We start from the raw sequence: 22,153 nt of genomic DNA, 5'->3' as shown, positions 1-22,153 counted from the left end.
TGAGAACAGTGGGCCTGCTGCTGCAGGGGGAAGGGGGTGAGAACCGTGGGCCTGCTGCTGCAGGGGTGCAGGGGTGAGAACTGTAGGCCTGCTGCTGCAGGGGTGAGGGGGTGAGAACCGTGGGCCTGCTGCTGCAGGGGTGCAGGGGGTGAGAACAGTGGGCCTGCTGCTGCAGGGGTGCAGGGGTGAGAACAGTGGGCCTGCTGCTGCAGGGGGGCAGGGGCTGAGAACCATGCACCTGCTGCTGCAGGGGGTAAGGGGCTGAGATGCCGATGCGGCAGCAGCGACCCTGGCACCTACCCACTGGAGGATGTGCTGGGAAGAGTCCTCCTCATTCCAGCGCCGGCCGGGTTCAGGTCGTAGGCCAGGTGGCCCTGCAGCTCTCCCAGGGAGAAGTTGGGTCCGGTTCCCGTCACTACAGGTGCTAGAGAGGACAGGAGAGGTCAGGGGGGCGTGCTCCTCACGTGACCCCCCTCCCGCGGAGGCGGCCCCAGGACGGAGACACTCACTCCGGGAAACCTGGATCAGCTCCGTGACGCTGAACACACCAGATGTGACGAAGCTCTCCTGGAAGTCTGTGGTGTCTGGAACACACAGGGGTCAGAGGTCAGCAGCCACCTTCCGCCATACCTGCAGCCAGGGTGATGCCCACGCTGCCCCGTGACAAGCCTCTGCCCCTGTCTGAGTCCTGAAGGTCATGTGACCCAGTTACTCGCACCCCACTCCTGGGCTGGGGTTACAGCTGCTTGGCAGTCACATGGATACTCGGGATTCGAACTCGGATCCCCACGATGGTGGCAAGGATATTGCCTGCCGGGCCCTGTCTACAACCACCTTGGCTTGCACACTCTGACGCAGCCACGGTAGAGTACTGTGCAGTCACGAACTGCCTGACCGGCACAGGGTGGGGGCGGGAGGAGCCTGTGGACTGAGGCTGGGTCGGACGGAAGGTTCTGGATCTACACGGTGGGCTTCGCTGCGGTGAGGGCAGGTACGGGCTAAGGCTACACCAACCACAGCAAGTACACACACCCACATCCCCGGCCAATGCCTGCAGCAGGAAGAACCCAGAGGGGAGCAGTAGTGGGACCGGCCCCCAGGGGGCAGCACAGTTACGCTCACTGAGCAGTGGCCATGTGGCTCAGGGCTGGCCCTGCGGGTGTCCACCGGGAAGTGGCCCGCCCAACCGTTTCCTGCTGACCCACATGGTGGCTGCAGCCTCCTGCTCCTCCCCCGGGAGTTTCCTGTTTGTACAGAGGCCACCGGGGTCCATGTCCGGCGGCAGGGGAGTCCCGAGGACTGGGATCCTCCCGGGATCCTCCTTCTGGCTGGAAGGGAAGAGGCAGAAAGAGGCTGGGGAGCTCCCGGGTCATGAGCAGCTGCATGGAGCAGCTGCCTAGCTCAGGCCTGTTCCTCTCCCTTCACGGAGGCTGCCACCATCGGTGCTTCTCTCTTTGCCCGCGCTCCCCCTCCACACCTCACTCCCAGGTACAATCTGTGATGGCAGTGAAAGACCCTGATGTAGGCAAAGTGCTGCCCAAAGACGAGGAAGACGGCAGTCCACGAGGAGGTGTTGGGGTCCGCAAAGGCCCCATGGGAGACAGCACTGCCCCTTTCACCCAGGCAGGGGCTCCACCCTGACCACGCCCCCAGCCCCTCACTGGGCGATTCTAGGCAGGGCTCTACCCTGACCACGCCCCCAGCCCCTCACTGGGCGATTCTAGGCTCCAGCTCTGCTGACTATTCACAGACACTCATTACTTAGCACAGGCTACCCTTGAAACCATAATCCTCCTGCCTCAGCTTGCCAAGGACTCACCCAGGGTGATGGGCTTGCTGTCCTCCTGGTCAGAGCCCACTCCAGTCCGGGGGCTGCTGCTCTGTTCTGCATCTGTAAAGAGATGAGAGGACAGCTTGTGACCTTGTGCTGGGGGTTGTGGACCCAGACCCTGAATTTTCTGTAAACAACTTGTTATGCTCACAGCTGCTCTGAGCACGAGACCTTCAGGAGTTCCTGATGGCAGGGGAGTGGTTTCTGGTGGGTTTGGCAGGGGCATGGCTACCCTGGAACACACTAAAGGGGGTGTTCTTGTTTCAAGGATGACCTGCGTCTCTGCCTCTGTGTGTCAATCAACAGGCGTAGTACCATAGCACATGTAGCGGTATGGACCATACAACATCGCAGTGACATGTGCTCAGGTGCAGTGACTGATGCCAAGGTGTGAGAGATCCGGGGGTTCAGATCCTATCTCTGCTACCTCTGTGCTGTGCAGCCTCTGGGCTCCAGGCTGCCTCTTATGTTACAGATGAGGAAACTGAGGACACAGGTGGTCTTGGGGCCTCCAGTGTCACACGTTGCCCTGGCTACCAGTTCCTCCCCTGTACTTTCTTTCCATTTTATAAAGAGATAATTTCCTCCCTGGTAGACTGGGGGCCTGCCAGGTGCTGAGCTCAGCTGACCACTGAGGCCCGAGGGGGAGGGTACAGAGGGTGGAAGGTCAGGAGCTGGGCCTTACTTTCCCTGTGGCAGAGGGGATTAGCACGATCAGCTTGGCAGGAGGCTTTTGGGAAGGGTCCCAGCTCCAAGGCTTCAGCAGGTGGCCTCAGGTATGGGAAGGGAGGGAGGGAAGATTCTTCCTAAGGAAGCTCTGAGTCCCAAGGTCATCTCAGTGTGGGCCTGGAGGTCAGGGGTCGTGCCCAAGATGGGCTGGTCCAGCTGCAGCATCTCTTGTAAAATTTTGGAGATGAACCACAGGGGGATGCATCCTGGGAAAGTGCTCTACCCCTACCACGCCCCCAGCCCCTCACTGGGGTTCTAGGTGGGGCTCTACCCTGATCACACCCCAGTAAGAAAGAGAACCATAGTTATGCTGTGCAAGAGGGAAAGTTGCACTGGTTGGCAGGTGTGTTTTGCAGCATCACCTGCTGGCCCCTCACTTCACTTCCTGTTCCACCTGTCCTCCTTTGCAGACCTGAATGTCACCTCCCCCAAGTTTCCCAGTTTATACATAGGTGCATAGACTGTGGGTGATGGGGCAGCCATCGCCCCAGAAGCAGGGACAGGGTGGGAAGGACACAGGAGACTCAGGATGGTTTCCCTGTGATCTGACTCCTACAGTCTCCAGGAACGCTGGAGAGGGACAGGGGAATGGTTGGCAGCGATGGACAGATGGACCTTTGCGAACATGCATGTCAGGAGGTCATGGCCCACAGCTGTGACTTAACTGTCCTTTTTAAAGGTCTCAGGGGAGGGATAGTCACGTGACCACGCACCCCGCTCCTGCACAGGTCCCTAGAGGTGTAAAAATAGGGACTCAGTCCTGCACTGAGTTTTCGCGTCTGGGAGCGAGGCCAAGCTGCAGGGAGTACTAGGCAGCCATGAGCAGGAGTCAGTCCTCCCTGCAGCCCCTGGGCTCCTCCCCCCTGAGCGGCACAGGCTCCGTCCTGCCCTGGACCTTCACAGGGCAGCGGACTCTCTCTGGTGCTCCCTTTTCCCAGCATGCCGTGTTCAGTCTCGGGAAGCCTGGAAATCCCCTTCCTCCTCCCACACACATCCGGTTCTGTTCCAACTTGCTCTGTCCGGGATTCAGGGCCCACCCACTGCTGGTTTCTGTGCGAGCCTGGCTGGGAATGTGTGTCAGTTCATTCTACACACACCTGACGCTTGCTGCTGTAAACACAAGCCTTGTTCCAGCAGGAAGACCAGAGGCTAGACTGAAGGTGGACTTCCCTGGTCCTGCCACAGGCAGACAGGGGCGGATGGTGCTTAAAACTCCCGCCTCTCCACCGTTACATAAATAAAAGTGGGGACCAACCAGATGGCCACTGTAGACACGCAGGGAGCCCTGGGGACGAGGAGGCGGCAACCGGGTGGGGTGACCTCCCGGGCTGGCCTACTCTTTCCAGCTCCAGCCGGCCTGGGCCAGCGCCAACAGGTCCTCTCAGCCAAGTCGTCCGGAGAGTCCTCCCCACCCCACTGGGCCACTCTGGGCTGCCCTGGCTGCTGCTCTGGTTGGTGATGGAGCCCAGGGACCCCGAGGGGACATCGGGCTCAGTCACCTGGTGCATGTGGCCCAGGAGGCACATGCTGGTGACATCATCGACTGGGCAGCCATTTCCCTGGGCTTCCAGATGCTTCTGTGGCCTAGGCGGCCATTTTGTGGCTGGGGAGGGCCATCTGGTGGAGGCCAGGACACAGAGCCAACCCCTCCCCAAGTCGGGGTGACCAGGAAAAGGGACCCTGGTACAGGGCATGGTGGACTCAGCAGCCTCCAGGGTTAAACTGTAGGTGCCAGGTTGGGGCACAGGGCCAAGTAGCCATGGCGGGGGATGGGACTAGGTGGCCATGGTGGGGGATGGGGTAGGGGACAGTGGTGGGGCCAGGTGGTCGTGGTGGGGGATGGGTCAGGTGCAGGTGGTCATGGTGGGGATGGGTCAGGTGCAGGTAGATGGTCCTGGTGGGGGATGGATCAGGTGCAGGTGGTCATGGTGGGGATGGGTCAGGTGCAGGTGGTCGTGGTGGGAATGGGGCCAGGTGGTCATGGCCTGGGCCTCACCCCCAGTCTGGCAGTGACACACTGTGGCCCTGTCACCCGGGTGGCTCCTGGGCTGTGAGATGTGAGGTTAAAAATACCAGACAGACCCTGGTCCTCTCCAAAGTCAAATGTGTCACCCGCCAGCCGGGAGGAGCTGAAAATAACCCATGTTTACACTCAGCGAATTCCTGGCTTCCCCGGCCCCCCCCCCTCACACTTCCTAGCCAGTCCTAGGAATCCATCTGTGGCTGCAAGGGGGCCAGAGCCAGGCCACAGCCCTGAGGACACCCAAAGCCACGGCAGGGGACTCCAAGGGTCCCTCTCCACCACCCTACAGGGTCACAGGTCAGAAGCCTGGACCAGGAGGTGGGAAGACAGATCCTGTGCTGTGTGGCTCCAGGCCAGCTCCAGCGTCTCTGAACTAGAAATAGACTCAAGATGATCCCTTTCTACAAAGAAACCCTGCCTCGAAAAACCAGAAAAAAAAAAAAAAGAGAGATGATCCCTTTCTGTCTGTGTCATGGCTTCCCACAATGGAGGAGAAACACACATGTCACCTCTCATGTTTAAACACACTAGTGTACAGGAAGCACACACTGTCGGCACTCAGCAGTGCCCGTGCTGGCTGCTGCTTTGTGAGTGGACACAGAACAGGCACAGAATAAACATTCCCAGGACTAGGGAACCTGAGGAAGGCTGGGGGCATCACAGGCAGCCACCTACAGTGAAGGGGAGGAAAATGGGTGTGGGGACAGACAAGCCCCACCTTCCCTGACAGGACGTAATAGCTGGGACCTGCATGGATGCTAAGCCACGCCCCCAGGCCCTCACTGGGATTCTGGGAGGGGCTCTACTCTGACCACGCCCCCAGACCATCAGGGAATTATGGGTGGGGCTCCACCCTGACCACGCCCCCAGCCCCTTATGGGAGGCTGGGGGAGTGGGGGCAGCTCTTCAGTCCAGGGCAATGTAGATGCACAAAATGGGGAGGCTCGCTTGTCCTGGGTCCCACAACTCAGGCAAAGGGCTATGGTGCCTGGTAGGGGGTCCACACCTGGGGAATTTTGAATGACTCTTTTGTAGAGATCCTCTCTGGTTTTCCTTGGGCCTCAGTTTCCCCAGCTGTCAGAGATGCTGAGCTGCTGTAACCCCTTTAGCACTGGCGCCCATTTGCCAGAACCTTCCTGGTCCCTAGGCCAGTGGCCCACTCTCTGCAGAGACCACACAAGGGGTTCAAATCCTGCCCCCATGATCCAGCCTGGTGCACCCTGGCTTCTAGTGTGAATCCTTTTCCTCTGTTTCCTGTCTTGTTAAGCACCAAGTTGGTATCAACTATTCTGGCCCCTGTGATGCTCACATACACTCTCCTAATGTACATACAGATAGGAAAAGTGAGGCAGGACAGAGTCCTCTGGGGCTCACCGAGAACCCCCAGCCAGTCATCCCCAACAGCAGCCATTGGGGGGTCCCTCTCCCTGTGCCCCCTCACCACCTTCCTGGAGCCCTTAACTGCCGTGCACCCCCTTCGTCCCTCCGCTCCTTCCACAGGGGCTTCCTCTCTGCTCTATATATACAGGACCTGCGCCTTAAATGCTACCGTGGTGTGAAGTTTCCCTGTCCCTAGAGTGCAACAGACATGAGGTTGGTTATGGGGGACAGTGGCGACCCCCAAATGTGAGAACTCACATCAGAGGTCACCACAGCTGTCTCCTCAGTTGGGGTCCGCCTTGTCCTGCGCTCCCCCAGGCTGCGGCCCCAGGGATCTGTCCACTCAGCTGCACCCTCACCCCCACCCCGTTCTCATTCATGGACCGACAGCTCCCGGCACACAGTAGGGGCTTCAGAGGCAGATTGGCTTGGCCCGAGTCCCCCGCCCCTCCAATGGCAGCCTGGCGAGGCCCTGGCCGACTTACAGATAGGGAAACTGAGGCTGGGAGGGATGCCCGCCGTCCACGTGGAGGAGGGCTGGGGGCGGGAGTCTCGGAACACGGCCCCTTTAAGCCCCTCCCCCACGGCCGCCTTCTTATGTAATTGGGCCGTTGTCCTTGCATAACCCAGTTACATAAGGATCAGGCAGCTCCATCCGGCAGGGACCAGTCGGGGCGTCTGCACTGCAGACCTGGGCCACATCAGCAGCCTGGCTGCCGCAGGGGGTGCAATCCCAGGTCCCTGATTCCTCCCAGGGCTCCCACCTGCTGAACTCCCCTCTTGTCGGCTCCCACCTGCCGAACCCTCTCTCCCGTCGGCTCTCTCCTGGGGACCCCCTCCCATCGGCTCTCGTCTGGGGACCCCCACTCCCTGCAGCACCCAGAAGTGACCAGTCCCCACTGGTTCACAGAAAAAGACCCTTTCTGTTCCCATTACTCTTGAAACTGACTCCCAGAGAGGGTATGTGTGTAGCCCGAGGCTGCACAGCACTGACCTGACCAGCCACCCCTGGGCGCCTCCTCAGGGCACCATGACCCCCCCTCCGTGCTCTGCACCTCTCTCAGCAGGGCCTGATATACAGTAGGTACTCAAAAAATGCAACCCTTGCCATGTGGTGACCTTTTAGGCCTCTTCTACATTCCATAGACGGACTGCCCTCTGGCTCTCTAGAGGGGAAACTGAGTCACAGAGGAAGTGAAACAGGGGGCCTAAAGCACCCCTCAAGCTAAAGCATTCGGAAGCAGCAGGTGTCCTATTACTGCACTGAATCTGGAGCTCCGCCCACCCCCACCCCCCCACCCCCACCCCCCACGTGTCTGGGGTGGGGCCTTGGCCACCCTGAGCCTCTGGGCACCCATCTAGATGCTGGCCCTTTAAGGAGGTCTGCGGCTTGAGTCTGTCCCAGAGTGACCCCGGGGGAGGGTGTGGCCGGGAACAAGGGGCCCATTCAGCTCGGAGGGGGGGGAGGAGGAGGGGGGGGAGGAGGAAAGGGAGAGCAGGGGGCGGGCCCTGGCGGGCAGACTGGGCATGAGGACAGATGGACACCTGGAGTCAGACGCTGAGCCCTGCACCCCGCCTCTGCACCCTCACTGCTGACCCCCAACCCCAAACTTCCACCACCGAACCAGCTTTTAGGCCTGAGGGGCTGAGATGCTTTTGGGAACTCCCTGGGAATCTGAGCTGTGGGTTCGAATCCTGCCTGTTGGGCTCAGTTCCCAGCCTCAGCCCTCAGGAGGGTTAAGTGTGATAACTGTCCTGTCTGCGGCAGTGTAGATAAGTCGGCGCTTAGCGAACTCCAACAGGGGCTCATGACCACACTCCTGCCTCAGCCTTCAGGGTGTAGACCTTGTGGGAAGTCCTGCCACCGATCCGCCCATCAGCACCAAGCTGGAGGGGCTGTGGGTCCTCAGCATGCCAAAACCCGCAGTTGCGGCTTAGCCCATTCGGGATGGTCCAGAACCCGGTGTGGGATGTTCCAGAACGTGCGGGGGCAGTGTTCTGTATGGTTCCCACCAGAGGATGGGACATCAGCGCTGGTCTAGGGGTCCTCCCTCTGTATGGCTGAGGCAGGGGACGAGGAATCTGAGCCATCCTCAGCCAAGTCGCACATTTGAGTCCAGCCTGGCTACATGCGACCCTGCCCAAAAACCCAAACGAGGCCAGATGGAGTTTTCGGAGCCTCAGTTTCCCCATCTTGTCATGACTCCCCATGTCCACAGACGGGTCCTGCCCATCCTCCTCAAAGCCCCACGCATGGGCAGGGCTGCGGGCAGCTGTGTAGGGGTCGGAGATGTCCCGATCCGCTCCCAACCAACTGCGGCGGGCACGGTGCAGGGGACAAGGACTCGGAGCCCCAGGGTGGCCTGCCCGACGCTGCCAGTATGCGCGGCGCCGCAGGTGTGATAGTATCTGACACCTTTCTTAGCAAGGAAGTGGCAGAGACCAGAGATGCTCCTCAGGTTTCCCTGGGGCTGCACAGCATGCCGGCAGTAGCCCCTTCCTGCAGAGGCCCAGAGCAGTCCGGCCACCTGCCCAGGGATGTGCACGCCACCAAGGGGAGGATGGACGACCATGACTGTCCATCTGTCTCTGCAGTCCACTGGGATCAGTGGCCACGACTAGGCCGCGGTGTCCCCCTTCCCCTTCCCCTCCGGATACCTGCGGCCTCACAGCCCCTGGGCCACCTTGCTTCCTAGTGAGGACATAGGGGTTCAAGAATCCGGAATGGAGTGAGCCCAGCCTGGGCATCTTAGAGATAGTCTCATTCTGTAGCCCAGGCTGGCCCTGACCTCAGACCTCCACCTGTCTCTACCCTGGGGAACACAGGACATGTGGATGGGCTGTTCGTTGATTTTTTTCTCAGGAGTTTGTGTTCTTTAGGGTTGCAGCTCTGTCTCTTAGAAAGCCAGTGACAAGAAAGACACCATCTGTGCTTCAAAGACCCCTCCCCTAAAGATGGGAAAGACTGGGCCAGTGAGGGGCTGGGGGCGTGGTCAGGGTGGAGCCCCACCTAGAATTCCCAATGAGGGAGTGGGGAGGTGGTCAGGATGGACCCCACCTAGAATGCCCAGTGAGGAGGTGGGGGCGTGGTCAGGATGGAGCCCCGCCTAGAATCCCCCAGTGAGGAAGGGGTGAGCCCTTCCAGGCCCTAGTTCCAACATTGGCAGCACGGGGCCCCCACCTCCTGGCACCCAAGGCGACCACACTCCCACTCTGAGTCCTGCTGGGGCCACCACGCTGTCTCTGTGGCTGTTGGCGGGAAGGGAGTCCGGCCATGGCGAGCACATGGGCACCATCTGGGTTGGCAGCTGCCCGACCTGGGCGGGCCTGGCACCCCTCCCCCCCTGGCATGGTGCCCGCCCGCGCTTCGGGTTTCGCGGGCTGCACGGGGGGGGGGGCAGGGCGGCGGGCTCCTTCGGCCCAGCTTTCCCAGACTCCTTCCGGAAAGCAGGCCAAGCCTGGGAGCCTGGGCTGCGTTCGCCTGCCACTGGCTCCACCCCAGCACCCCAATCTCCTCTATCTCCCTGGCTCCTGTGACCCCAGAATCTTTGCAGTCCCTGAGCACCCCTCCAGCCTGGTGTGCTCTCTCCACTTCCTCCACTGCCAACCCACTTCTTCCTCTGACACAAGGTCAGCCTTGAACTTAGTATGTAGCAGAGGCTAGACCCGACCTCCAGGGTTCTGAGGACAGAACCCAGGGCCAGCCTGAGCCCCTCACTAATTTAAACTGTTGCACCCTCACCGTTCAGAGGTCTCACATCAAACCCCTAACACGGACCCTGTGCCTCTCAAGAGCTCAATCCAAGCTTGCCACCCCCATGTCAAGCATCCTGGGGACCCCTGAGGCAGGAGGGGGATAAGGGCAGCCTCACTCCCCAACTGCTGGTTCAGAAGCCAGATGAGCTGGGATCGACCTGAAGAACTGGGGGACAGGGCTCAGGGACCTCACGGGGACCTCAGAGATGGGAACCGGGGCAGGAGGCCTGGCTGAGCTACAGAGCAACCTAAGACCCCCAGAAAATCTCTGCTGGACGGAGGTGGAGCTGCGAGTCAGGGTTTTGAAATACACTCAGGATTTTCGCTTAGGGAAAAGCTTTCTGGGAAACGGGAACAGCCGGCAAAGGCAGTGGCTTGAGGCAGTGATGGCCGCCCTGGTCTGGGATGGCTGCATCTTGATCCGGGTATGTTTTGTTTTTTGTTGTGAAGGATTCCTGGCGACTCCCTTGGAGTCTATGTGTGAGCTTCCTCTTTTATACAGAAATTAAGTACAGACAAGATTCACACAGCCAACTGGCAACCGAGCTATAGGACTGGCCAACCTTGGCTGTCCTAGCCTCCAGGGACGCAGGTGGCTGACCAGGGTGACTCGTGGGAAGGCATCTCAGGGAGGCCTAGAGGCCTTGCCCGCCGCTGGGCAGAGGAGGAGGGTGGGGGAGGGAGATGCGGGGGAAATGGTGCTGACACAGCAGAAAGTGCCTTTGAAAATTTATCAGCTCAACTCCAAGGAGGCGGGGCAGGGGTGGGGGATAACAATGGGGACTTGGATACCCTTGAGCCCAGGACCTCCAGGCCACACCCTGCCCCTGCCCACCTTGGTCACCCACAGCCTCTGACCCACTGGTCCACACAGTTGGGGGCTGGCGGGATGTGGGGGCTGGCGGGATGTGGGGGCCGGACTAGGCCAGAGGCTAAGGTCACCTGCAGCCAGACTCAAGGTCAGGACTGGGAGAGGCCGGACTGGCTCTACTCTGTGTGATATTGGGGACTCCTCAACTGGTGGGGGAAACTGAGGTACAGAGAAGAGGTGGATCCACCCAGCCAGGAGTGACCCACCGGGCCCAGGGCTGTCCTCTCTGATGGGCTATCACCGGGCAACCTGCCTGGGTGCTGGCTGGGTTCTTGGAACCCTGGTGCGCAGATGACGCACGTGGCTCTCAGGTGGAGCACGGGCCTTTGTCCACCTCACAGCCATCCCCCTGCCTCTGCCTGAGTCCTGCCAGACTACCCCACGGACTTGGCTCCCTGGGACTCCTATTCAGCAGAAGACAGAAGTGGGCGGAGCCATGGTCGGCCCCGCCCACGTGAAAGGCACCTCCAAGTCAGCAGCAGTCTGAAGTAAGAAGGAGCAAGGCTATGTGCTTGCCCACAAGTAGGGCCACATCCCCTGGCCTGGGTCCTTAACTTTCAGCTCCTATTCAAAGCAGATCCATAGCCTGGCCCCGCCGCCCCCTTCCCAGCTCCAGGTCAGCATTGCTCAGATCCAGGCCAATCAGGTCTGTGGACACCATGGTCACAGCCCCACATTCCACAGGCGCCAAGGCCCAGTCAGGTGGAGGCTAGCCCTCTCTCGTGGCTGCTCCTTCCTGTGGTTCCGCACGTGACACTGGCCCACCTCCCCCAGGCCTAAGCAGGGCTGTGCTCCTTGAGCTCCACTTGGAAGAAGGACAGGCATCCACGGTGCTGATCCTTGACGGCCCTGACAGACCCTGCCCCAGCCCATGGACCTACCCCTCAGTGACCACGGGCCAGCTCCTGACCATGACTTTGTTGTGACAATGATCCTGAACCTGACCACGACACTGGCCACACCATGGCTAGCTCCTAACTGCGATCACAACCACATTACGATGTCCCTGACAATGATCATGGCCATACCACGGCCCAGCTCTTGATGATGCCCCTGAACATGGTCCCACCCCTGACCATGGCCGTGGCCCAGCTCCTTTGACTCTGACCATGCCTTTGACCAGGCTACGCCCCGTCACGGCCACGTCCCTGTCACGGCCAAACCCGGCTCCCGTCCCCATGCCCCCACGCCCCACGTGTGCCCCCCCACACTCACCACGCTCACGCACGAAGTATGCCAGGTACAGGTCCAGCTCCTTGACGGCCACGCCGATGTGGTGTGGCTGCACGCACAGCACCGGGTGCGCGCACGCGGCCGCCTTTACCAGCCGCTCGCCGTCCGTGCTTTCCAGCGGGATGCCTTTGAACAGGATGACCATGACCAGGTCCAGGCGCCACACCTTGTCAGCCTGGCGCAGGCAGTCAATGCGCCGCATCTTGCCCTTCTGGTCAGGGTTGGACAGCACGCAGCCTGGTGCCTTTTTGCCGGTCACAGCCAGCACGAAGTCTTCGCGGCACTCGGGCCGGATGTCCTTGCGCAGCTTGGCCAGCAGCCGGGATGCCCACTTCTGCTTCACCTCGGCCTTCTCGCCCAGGAGCTCGTCCTTCACCGCGCGCTCCTCGTCCTTGGACATGCGCTTCTCGTGCTTCTTGAAGTACTTGCGCTTCCTCGCCTGCAGGTTGAACCACGTGTAGGCGAAGGCGCGCACGTGCGGCAACAGCGCCTCGATGAACGGGTGGAACTCATCCTGCGGAAAGGCGGGATAACTGAGGCCGGGTACACTCGGAGCCACTGCCCAGGTGGGGAAACAGGCCCAGGGCCGGATGGACCCGCTACCCAGGTGGGGAAACTCAGGCCCAGACTGTCCTACCAGAGATGGAGGGGGGGAGGTCTAGAGATGAATCCCTAGTCAGGCAACCAGAGCTCCCAGTAAACGACGGAGCTGGGACACGGGGGACACTCATGTCCCCTATGGGAAGATGAGGTTCTGGGAAGAGGACTGTCCAAGATTGAGGCCAGTGCCTTGATGTGTGCCAGGGAAATGCGACGGCACAGGTGGCTTACAATAAAGCTTTATTGACACAAAGCGTCTCCAAATGCCAGCCAGCTACAGGGGTCCCCAGCTGCACAGGGCAGGGCCAAGCCAACACTAGCGCCCAAACCATGTGGGAGCCGCAGGTCCAGGTGTGTCCCCTATGGAGACAGTGGGAGGGGGGTGCCCTCAGACTTCCTCTGCCACCCTGGGAGCAGCACGGGGTGTCTTTCCCTGAATGGGAGGGGTCATCCTGAGGCTCGCAGTGTCCACCAGGAAAAACCGAGAGGACCCTCAGCGTCACAGGGGATGTGAGGGAAAATAAAATTCTGTCTCCCTGCTGGGGGGATGGTGACATCTGGGACAGGAGCCATATAATCACATGGAGGGGGAACACCCCCAGAGCTCCGCTACCTGTGGCGTGATGGGGAAACTGAGGCTCAGACCTTGCCAAGATCTGCCCGAGGTCCCTACCGGCCTCAAGTAGACAGGCCACAGGTGGCTGGTCTGTTTCTTCTGATGACAGTTCTGAATCAGGGGGTCTCCTCTGGACCCCCCAGTTCACTGAGCAGGCTCACCTCCCCAAGACCGCATCTGCCCCGCACCCCAGGGCCAGGATGCCAAGTGCCACCTATTACCAAACCTCTGAAAATAGCGGTGAGACAGAGGAGGCCAGGCCGGGCCACCCCGTCCCCAGGCCAATGTCCTCTGAGGTGTGAGTCATTGAACAGCTGTGGCCTGGACCTGGGGGGTTCTCCTGCCCTCCCCCATGCTGGCTGCGAGTCTGGGGAGAAGATGGGGGACCGGGCTAGGCTCATGGAGCCTCTTCGTGGGTCAGGATGGTAACTGACTTGTGAAATCAGAGACAGGCAGGAACCAGGTCACACAGACCTCAGCGAGGGGGGGAGGGGCTTGGGCGGCACCATGGGGGCCAATGGGGGCTTTGTGACCCAGATCCAATCCACCCTGAGCACCCCTGTCACTGAGTCCCATTTGTTTCTGCCCTCTAGGCTCCACCTCTGGGGAGGCCATGGTGGGCACCCACAGCACAGTCACTGGTGGCCCCGGCTGGTCAGCAAGGTAGGAAGGTAAACAGCAGTGACTGGGTCATACACCTGCTGGTCATGCTCCCTGTCCTTGCTGGCCAGGCAGGCCCAGGCTCTCTGTCCCACGAGACCAGCCAAAGCCAGGACACCTGCACAAGAGCCCGGCGAGCCCTCCACAGCCCAGATGCCCTGTCCCCCAGGGCTCCCTCCTTCATGCAGCTTTTCTCTCGAGCTTCAATGTGGCCACCCTCTTTCCCAGCCAAGGAGGGTATCAGACAAGACCACTCCCACGACTGGGCTCCTGCACTGCTGCTTGCTGAGCCAGTCCTGTGACTCCCACCCTCCCCTCTGAATTGGGGGGTCCAGGGCCATCTGAACCCACAGTCCTCCTCACACAAGTGACCACGCAGCTCTGAGAACCTTCCATGTCTACCCCCACACTCCAGATTCCTGATCCGCACTCAGAGCCTGGGGCCTGTGGCAAGCGCTCACCAGGTCCCCAAGGGACCCGTGCTGGACTCTGCCAGCCTGGGACGGCGGGGGCTCAGCCAGTGCAGAGGTCCTACGTGGAGCAGTGGGTGGCAGAGGAGTGGGGAAGACAGGGGGGCTATGCCCCATCCCCACACTCACCCAGCTCCCTGTGGATCCTCTACTCGGTCTGAGGTCACAAACTCATGATAATCCCCCTGCCTCCAACTCCTGAATACCAAAGTCACAGGTGCATGCTACCATACCTGGTGAATCTTATATTACCTGCCTTCTTCCAATTCACCCCACACAAGCACCCTAACTTATCAAACCCTGCAGCTATCAGGGGCTGGTCAGATTTAAGACTGAGTTGTGAGTGTGTATGTGTGTGGGGGGGGGTTGCCAGTGTGGAAGCACCAGGACCAGAGTTCAAATTCTGCCTATGGGTGACCTCTGACCTCCACATGTGCCCTAACATTTGGGGGTCACCACTGTGTGCCTTCACCCACCTCAAGTCTGTGTCACTTAACACATAACTGATAGGCTGAAGGGAAGCTATGAAATGCCTACCGGCCAAGCCACGGGCTTGGGCAGCAGCATTTATTAGGTGCTTACTGTATACCTAGCTCTGGACAATGGGTGTGGCTGTCTGCGGGGGACACTATCCTGTTTCCCCTGTTCTGTGTGAGATGACACACTAACAACCATTTACTAAGCAATGAACATTTATAGAATGCCTACTGTGTGCCTTCACCTATGTCTGATAGCACTTATTGAGCTCCTACTGTGTGTCATGCCCTAGTACATAAGAAATACCCCCCCAAAAAAAAAAAACTGAGGCCATATGTCACCGGGATTCTGGGCTGATGTGAGGGGCTCCCATTCCCGCATTTCTGGGGACACGGGGGTGGGGGTAAATCAGCTGACCAGTGGCGGCGGGTCCCTGTGTACCCGGGAGGAGGGGGGGCTGCACGGAGTTCTGCGGGAGGGGACAGGAAGGAGCGGGAGGCTCCTGTGTCTGGTGCAGGGCGGCAGGAAGAGCCGGAGAGGGAGCAGCGGCTGCAGCGGGAGAGGCCAGAACGCTGACTCGCCAGAATCCAGCACCCTGATTTACAGGCCTCAGCCCAGGCAGAGGCACCTTCTCTGCAGCGAGGAGGGGGCGGCGGGGACGGGGACAGCGCTATCGCCGGAGTCCACTCGGGGACACACTGGAACCGAGCCCATGCCGTGCTGTACCGGGCCGGTTTTCACCCTCTCTGAAGCCCCCAACCCCCTCAGGAACAGAACCCTGATTGTCAGGTGCCGTGTGCTGCCTCAGTTTCCCCACTGCTAAGCCGTGAGGAGGGAATGAATGAAGGAGGGAGGTGGCCTCAGCCCAGGCCCAGGGAATCCTCAACCTCAGCCAACAGGGATTTGGCCCCAAACCCGGAATAACTAACGTGGGGAGGGAGAGCGGGAAGGAGGGAGGGAGGGAGGGAGGGAGGGGGAGGGGGAGGCCGCCTCAGCTCGGGATTCCTCCAGAGAGTAAAAGTGAAAAGGGGCCTGAGTCACTGCCCAGAGTGACGGACGGGACAGGGGACCCACGGGGGCTCCCAGAATCCTCCCGGGCACCTGGTAGCCCTGGCACCATGGCTGACATCAGGGCCAACCCCGCCCCGGGTCAGGATCCCGGTAGGATCCGGTTAGATCAGAAAGGAGTTATTTCAGGCTGAACCCTGGCTTAAAATTAGCCGATTCAGAGGGCTGGGTGAGGAGAGACAGAGACACAGACAGGGAGACACAGAGGCAGAGAGGCAGAGACAGGTCAAGGCAGACACAGAGACAGGGGGGTCGGGGGCTGCAGCATTGTTTCTGGGGTCCTTCCTGCCCAGACTGGGCTTGGGTGGAGAGGGAGAGACCACACTTGGGGCTCAGGGGACTCTGGGAAGTCCCAGTATCTCCCTAGGACAGGAGAGTAGTGAGTGAGATCATAGGGTTGAGGGACCCCAAACCCAAAGCAGCCTGGGATACCCTCCATCTTGTTCTGCCTCTGTCCTCTCCTCTCCCGCCTGCTACCCTAGGCTGCCCTCGACCCCTGTCCAACCCACACCCTCCTACAAGGGAAACTGAGGCCAAGGCCACACAGCAAGTTCCCTGGGCAGGAGCCAGCACTGGGGTTGCCCCCACCCCCAGCTCCCAGTAGCAACCTGGACGCAGGCCGGACTCCAGAAGGCCAGGATGGGGGAATTCCACGTGCCCAGGCGGCCTTCCAGCCGGCCACGTCTACCTCAGGCTTCTCAGCCACCAAGCTCAACGGTCAACACAGAGACCTCAGAGTCTGCCCGGGGACACACAGCAATCCCATCCCAACTGTCGGTCTGGCCAGCAACCAAGTGATGCCTGCCCTAGGCTGTAGGGGTGCCCCCTCCCCAAACCTGGCTTGAAATAGAAGCTGAGGTCTGTGGAGGGGCAGGCATTTAACCAAGGTCACCAGGGAACCCTAGGTAGGGCAGGCTGGGGTTCCCTCAGTCCAGGGGCCTCCCCTGGGGACTGAAGAACTCTACCTGCCAAGTAGAACCTGGCAGGAACAGAGGACCCCAGAGAACTTGTTCTTGAAACCATCCACCTGGGCCTTCCCTGGTGAAAACAACTGAGTCCCCTACAAACTTCTCAGGACACTGGACAATCACAATCCTCCAGCATCGCACTTAACAGTTTGGAGACCACTATGTCTGTCTGTCTGTCTGTCTGTCTGTCTGTCTCTCTCAACCGAGGCCGGAGTCATACAGAAAAAATCAGAAGAGGGCTGTAGAGTTGGAAAAGGAAGAAGGCCTTGGATCCCAGAGGGAACAGAGAGTTAGGGGGCTCCTTGGAGGGGTCTTTGGCAGGATGGATATGCCCCTTCCTCCCATCCTCTCAGATGCTGGAACCCAGACAGAGGGGAGCAGTGGGGCAGGTGCTGGCCTGGTCACCTAGTCCGCAGCCCACAGTGTGGGCCAGTCCCCTACCACCTCCTCCTCCTCCTCCTCCTCCTCCTCCTCCTCCTCCTCCTCCTCCTCCTCCAGCCCCGGCCTCTGCTCCTCCCGCCAGCCGCCTGGTAGCGACTGCTAGGCTCAATAATTCAAGAATCAATGCGGACCTGGGGGGGCTGAGCCAGAGAAGGGGGGACCCGCGACGGACACTGGCAAGGCCGCCCCTCCCCCCTGCGCGCCAACTTCGTGTGCCCCTCCCCCCCGCGCGCACACGTGGGCCTGAAATGGAGGGGGCCACGGCCAGTTGGGGGGCCACCTGGGAAACTGGGGACCCGCGAACAACAGCCGGGGGTCCCGTTCCCGCACAGTCACTGAACCCATGGGTACAGCATGGAACCCCAAGATCTGTCCCACGGGTGGGAGGGGCTTTCTGCAGATACCCACTTAGTTTCTCCATCTGGAGAGGACCCCAGGCTTCCTGGGGGCAAAGGGTGAGGGCTGTGGGGAGGACGCCAGCTCCCCCACACATCCAGCCAGGAGGGGAAGGATGGGAGAGTCCCAAGAACAGTTAGGCAATTCAAATCAAAGTGGGGGTCCAGAATACGAGGTTTCAAGTGCACATCCAAGCTTAATGGGGAGGGGATCCCCTATCTCAAGAGCTGCCCGCACCCCAGGTCCATGCCAGGAACATCCTGGCCTGGAAGGGGGTGGGTAAGGAAGACGCGCGCGCCTTTTTTTTTTCCCACCCCTGCTGCGGAGGGGAGGTTCCAGTCTGCAAAATTGCGGTTCCAGGAGGAGCCGGGGTGCGGGCAGGGGCCGAGCGGGCGCGGGGTGCGTACCTGGGTCAGGCAGAGCGGGGAGGAATACATCCCGGGGCGCTGGCACCGGAGGCGCAGAGGCCGAGCGGCCGCCGAACTTACTGAGTCATTTTTGCAGCCGCTCCTCCCTCCGCCGTCCTCTCCGCCCCGCGCCGCCTCCCGCCCGCCCCCGCTCCCTCTCAGTCGCCCGCATCCAACTTTCAAAGAAATCGCCGACAGCAAACAAACTAACTGTAGCCTGCGGACCCCCTAGTCTAGTCCAGTCCCCCCAAATCTGTGCATCTGCGCTCGGGTTGTAAGGACACAGCAACGGGGTTCAGGGCAAGATGGGGTTGAATCCCGGCTCCCCACCAACCTGTGCCCCCGTATGCCCCCTGCACTCCATCTGCCTCCCACATCTGACCTGTGCCCCAGCTGCCCCCTACACCCCACCTGTTCCCCAGCTTCCCCCTACGCCCCAGCTGCCCCCCACATCCCACCCGTGCCCCAGCTGCCCCCCACGCCCCACGTGTGCCCCAGCTGCCCCCTACACCCCACCTGTGCCCCAGCTGCCTCTCACACCCCACGTGTGCCCCAGCTGCCCCCTATGCCCCCCTGCCCCATACTGCACTTGTGTCCCCAAGCCAGCCAGTGACAGCCGGGAAGAGGGGAGCAGGGTGGGGGTCTCCCCTTAAACGGCTAACAAGTGGCCTGGAGGTAGTTGGGGTCCCCAGGGAAGATGCCCTGCAGGACCCCAGGCTAGACGCTGAAACTATTGCTTGCTAAAGGGCAAGTGGCATAGCCTAGGCCACCTGAGCTCCCAGCAGCCAGGCCCCAAGCTTGGTGTCCATGCTGCCCATTTCTTTTTTCTTTTTCGAGACAGGGTTTCTCTATAAACAGGATTTCTTTGTAGATCAGACTGGTCTCAAACTCACAGAGATCCGACTGCCTCTGCCTCCTGAGTACTGGGATTAAAGGTGTGCACCACCATCGCCTGGCTAAGGGTGCCCATTTCATATATGGGGAAACTGAGGCACAAGGAAGTCCCACTCCAATTTCACATTTTTCCTCCAGTATTACTACTTCCAAGACAGAGTCTCATGTAGCCCAGGCTAGCCTTGAACTCACTCTGTAGCTGACCCTCCTGGGATGCCCAGCCAGAGGCCACCTTTCTGAAGGAGACATTTGGCCAAGCCAGGCCCCTGTGTCCACAGTGCTTTTACAAGACTGGGACATTCTCAGCCATTTCTCTTCCAGGACCCAAGGACTAGGGATGCAGCAGGCGCAGGCTCAGCATGGCTGGAGACCGGCGGGGGGACCCTAAGAAGAGGCTTTGAGCCCTTATCAATGTCACACAAAGGAAGCCACTGGCTGGGGTGGCAGTTCCCAGGAATGTCGGGGACAGAGTGGGTCACCTGGTCACTGTGACCCCAACAACAGCCAACACATGAGGGGCACCCAGAAACACCAGCCAACCCACCACAGAGAGTGGATGGATGTAAAAGCCTGGGCTTGAGGGAGCTCATCCTGGGCACCTCCCCATACAGGGGACTGTACACAGTAGGTTCGACACACATGCAGTGTGGGGGTGTGGCTCTGCCCCAGGATGGCTAATGCCCTGGGCTGTGGAGACACCTGCAGTGAGGGGGCGTGGCGAGCGGATCAGGTGGACGCTAGACTGTACCTCCGTTAGTGCATGACTCATTTGTTAAAAATCAAAAAGTGAGGTGACCAGAGAGACAGCCCAGAAGCAAGAGCACCGCTGTACTCCTAGCGCCCACGTGGAAGTCAGTCCGGTTCTAGAACACCCTGCATCCCTTCTGGTCTCTACTGCACAAGTGGCACACAGAGACACATGAGTAGAAATAAAAACTAAATATAAAAATTAAGCCAGGCAGTGGTGGCACACACCTTCAATCCCAACACTCAGGTGGTAGAGGCAGGCAGATCGCTTTGGGTTCTAGGCTAGCCTGGTCTACACATTCTGATGTTATCTTAGAAAAAAATACATTTGTTGTTGTTCCTAACACAGAGGCACTGAGAGGGGGTGACCACCAATGTGAACCTTAACAGCAAGCTGGGTGGGTGTGGGGGCGCACGCCTTTAATTCCCTCATTCAGGAGACAGAAGCAGACAGTTCTCTGTGAGTTCAAGGCCAGCCTGGTTTACATAGTGAATTTCCGGCTCAGCCAGAGCTACAGAATGAGACCTTGTCTGAAAATACCAAAAATTAAAAGAAAAAAAAAAGCAACAAATGAAAGAACCTTAACACCAACAACTGAACAGGGGCAAACATTCCATAGCCTACTCAGGTGACAACCTGGAAGAGCTGGGGAAGGTGGTTGTTCCCTGGAGACGCCTCCAAGGGCCACCCAGGTAGGTCGCCAACTCAGCCCTGTGGAGTTTGGGACAGCCGCTCCAAGCGGCAGTGACAAGTCCCAGGGCAGCCCCCCTGTTTGAGACCCACAGCTGCAGACCAGCCTTAGAACTCAACCCCAAAGAGGAGTTTCACTTTCTTTTTGTGTTGGGTTTTCTCAGACAGGGTCACTTGTAGCCCAGGCCGGCCTTGAGCTCCTCCGGGTCTGCTGCCTACGCCTGAGAGCCGCCATGAAGGCAGGCAGCTTTAAAAGAATACATGTCTGCCCAGATCCTTTATAAAGGACCGACTGTGTGACTTGCACAATGGCTACAACTGGGCTCTGAGCAGAAGAGGGAGGTGAGTGGGGACCCTCCAGGGACAGCAGACTATGCCTGTGGATGTTTCTGTAGCATTCAGGTTCTTCCAGGGCCAACTTCAGGCCTTCTGCAGACTAGGCCAGTAGTCACGCCCCCAGACCCTCACTGGGGGATTCTAGGCGGGGCTCCACCCTGACCACGCCCTCAGCCCCTCACTGGGGGATTCTAGGCGGGGCTCCACCCCGACCACGCCCCTCATTGGGATTCTAGGCGGGGCTCCATCACTGACCACGCCCCTCGCTGGGGGGATTCTGTGTTGGGGCTCCATTGTGACCACGCCCCGAGCTTTCCCCAAAACAAAGTTTCGAGATTGAACTAAGGTTCCCACCCTCCACCCTCCGAGGTGTCACTACCGGGGACACCACTCGGCAGCGGCACAGAGGCCATCCAGCCAGGCCTGTGCCAGGCTCCCACGACAGACAGGGCGGTGACAGGGCTGGAGGTCCCCAGGAGAGCCTTTCCCGTGTGTGCGCGCCCGCCCGTCTGCTGCCGCGGTGCGAGTCCCGGGGGCGGCGACTGCCGGCTCGGCCCTCGGCCGCGCGGATCTATATTTAGAAGATGCTAGGAGCCGCTAAAATCGCGCGGGGATTCCCCTCCCGAGCAGCCAAGGACGCGGCTGCGGCGCCCCGACCGCCGCGGAGCCTCCTTCCGCGCGCACGCGCACGCGCACCCGCGCCGCCCGCCGAGCGGCGGCCTCTCGAGCGCAGAGCCGGGGCTGCGGCGGCGGCGGCGGTGGGCGGGGCGACCGGGGCAGCGGCCATTTTCCGCTAAGCTGCGCGCGCCGCCGCCGAGAGCCCCGGACGCGGGTGGGGACGGGCAAGGGGGGACGGGAGGGCGAGGGGCGCGCGGCACAGCCGCTCGCGCACCCCGCCGTCCGCACCGGGGACCCTCGCCGCGCTCGGGGGGCCCCTGGGCGCCCGGCCCCGGCTCCGCCCCCGAGGGAGGGAGGGCGGGAGGAAGACGCGGACCGTCCTTCTCCCTCCTCTTCCCAGAAACCGCAGCTCCCCCACGCCCGACCCCACGCGCGGTGCCCCAGGAAAGTCCCCCCGCGCAGAGTGGGAGCGGGGGCGGAGACGTACCATGGCGCGGTGCGGCGAGGCGACGGCCGGCGGGGAGGCGCGTGGGGAGGTGCGTGGGGAGGCGCGTGGGGAGCCGCCCGCCCCGCCCGCGGACCCTCCCCCGGCCCGCCCCCCGCCGCCTCTCCCCTCCACAGCCGGGGCTCCGGTCGGTCCTCGGCTGCAGACCGAGGCTGCAACTGCTCCGGCGTCCGCGCCTGCATCCCCAGCCGCCAGTCCGCCTCCCGCGGGCGGGCGCGCGCGCGCGCTCGTGCACACTCGCGGTCGCGGACACGCGTGCAGGCGACATCGACCAGAGCCTTCGGGCTGTGGAGGGGAGTGACAGGTGCCAGGGCTGCAGGCTCAGCTCCGGCCAGGCGGCCCCCGCCCCCGGGGATCCGAGTGCTGCGTACCTCGCCCCGTCGCAGCGCCTCCCCGAGCATCCGCCGTCCGCCGCCGCAGAAGCCTGACCTAGAAG

General features: G+C 60.8%; 1 protein-coding gene across 3 annotated transcripts in view; it reads right to left on the bottom strand.

The window, feature by feature from the left end:
* Positions 1–21,832, bottom strand: part of Nfic (nuclear factor I C) — a 28,964-nt gene extending 7,132 nt beyond the window's left edge. For 2 of the 3 annotated variants that reach the window (XM_050123494.1, XM_050123491.1), the window contains exons 1-5: positions 17,927–18,069; positions 11,806–12,337; positions 1,820–1,891; positions 510–584; positions 301–424 (exon numbers count right to left, since the gene is read on the bottom strand). In XM_050123494.1, the coding sequence (XP_049979451.1) occupies positions 301–424; positions 510–584; positions 1,820–1,891; positions 11,806–12,337; positions 17,927–17,956 (833 nt within the window). In that variant the 5' untranslated portion in view covers positions 17,957–18,069. Of the gene's footprint in view, positions 1–300; positions 425–509; positions 585–1,819; positions 1,892–11,805; positions 12,338–17,926; positions 18,070–21,699 lie in introns of those variants that run through there. The other variant, XM_050123492.1, reaches the window with a different exon arrangement.
* Positions 21,833–22,153: the final 321 nt, after the last annotated feature.

Source organism: Alexandromys fortis, unplaced genomic scaffold (assembly GCF_014885135.2).
Source record: "Alexandromys fortis isolate MF-2015 unplaced genomic scaffold, M_Fortis_MF-2015_v1.1 scaffold_221, whole genome shotgun sequence".
NCBI lineage: Eukaryota > Metazoa > Chordata > Mammalia > Rodentia > Cricetidae > Alexandromys > Alexandromys fortis.
Note: the sequence above shows the minus strand (reverse complement) of the source record. Positions and strands in the feature narration are given on the sequence as shown.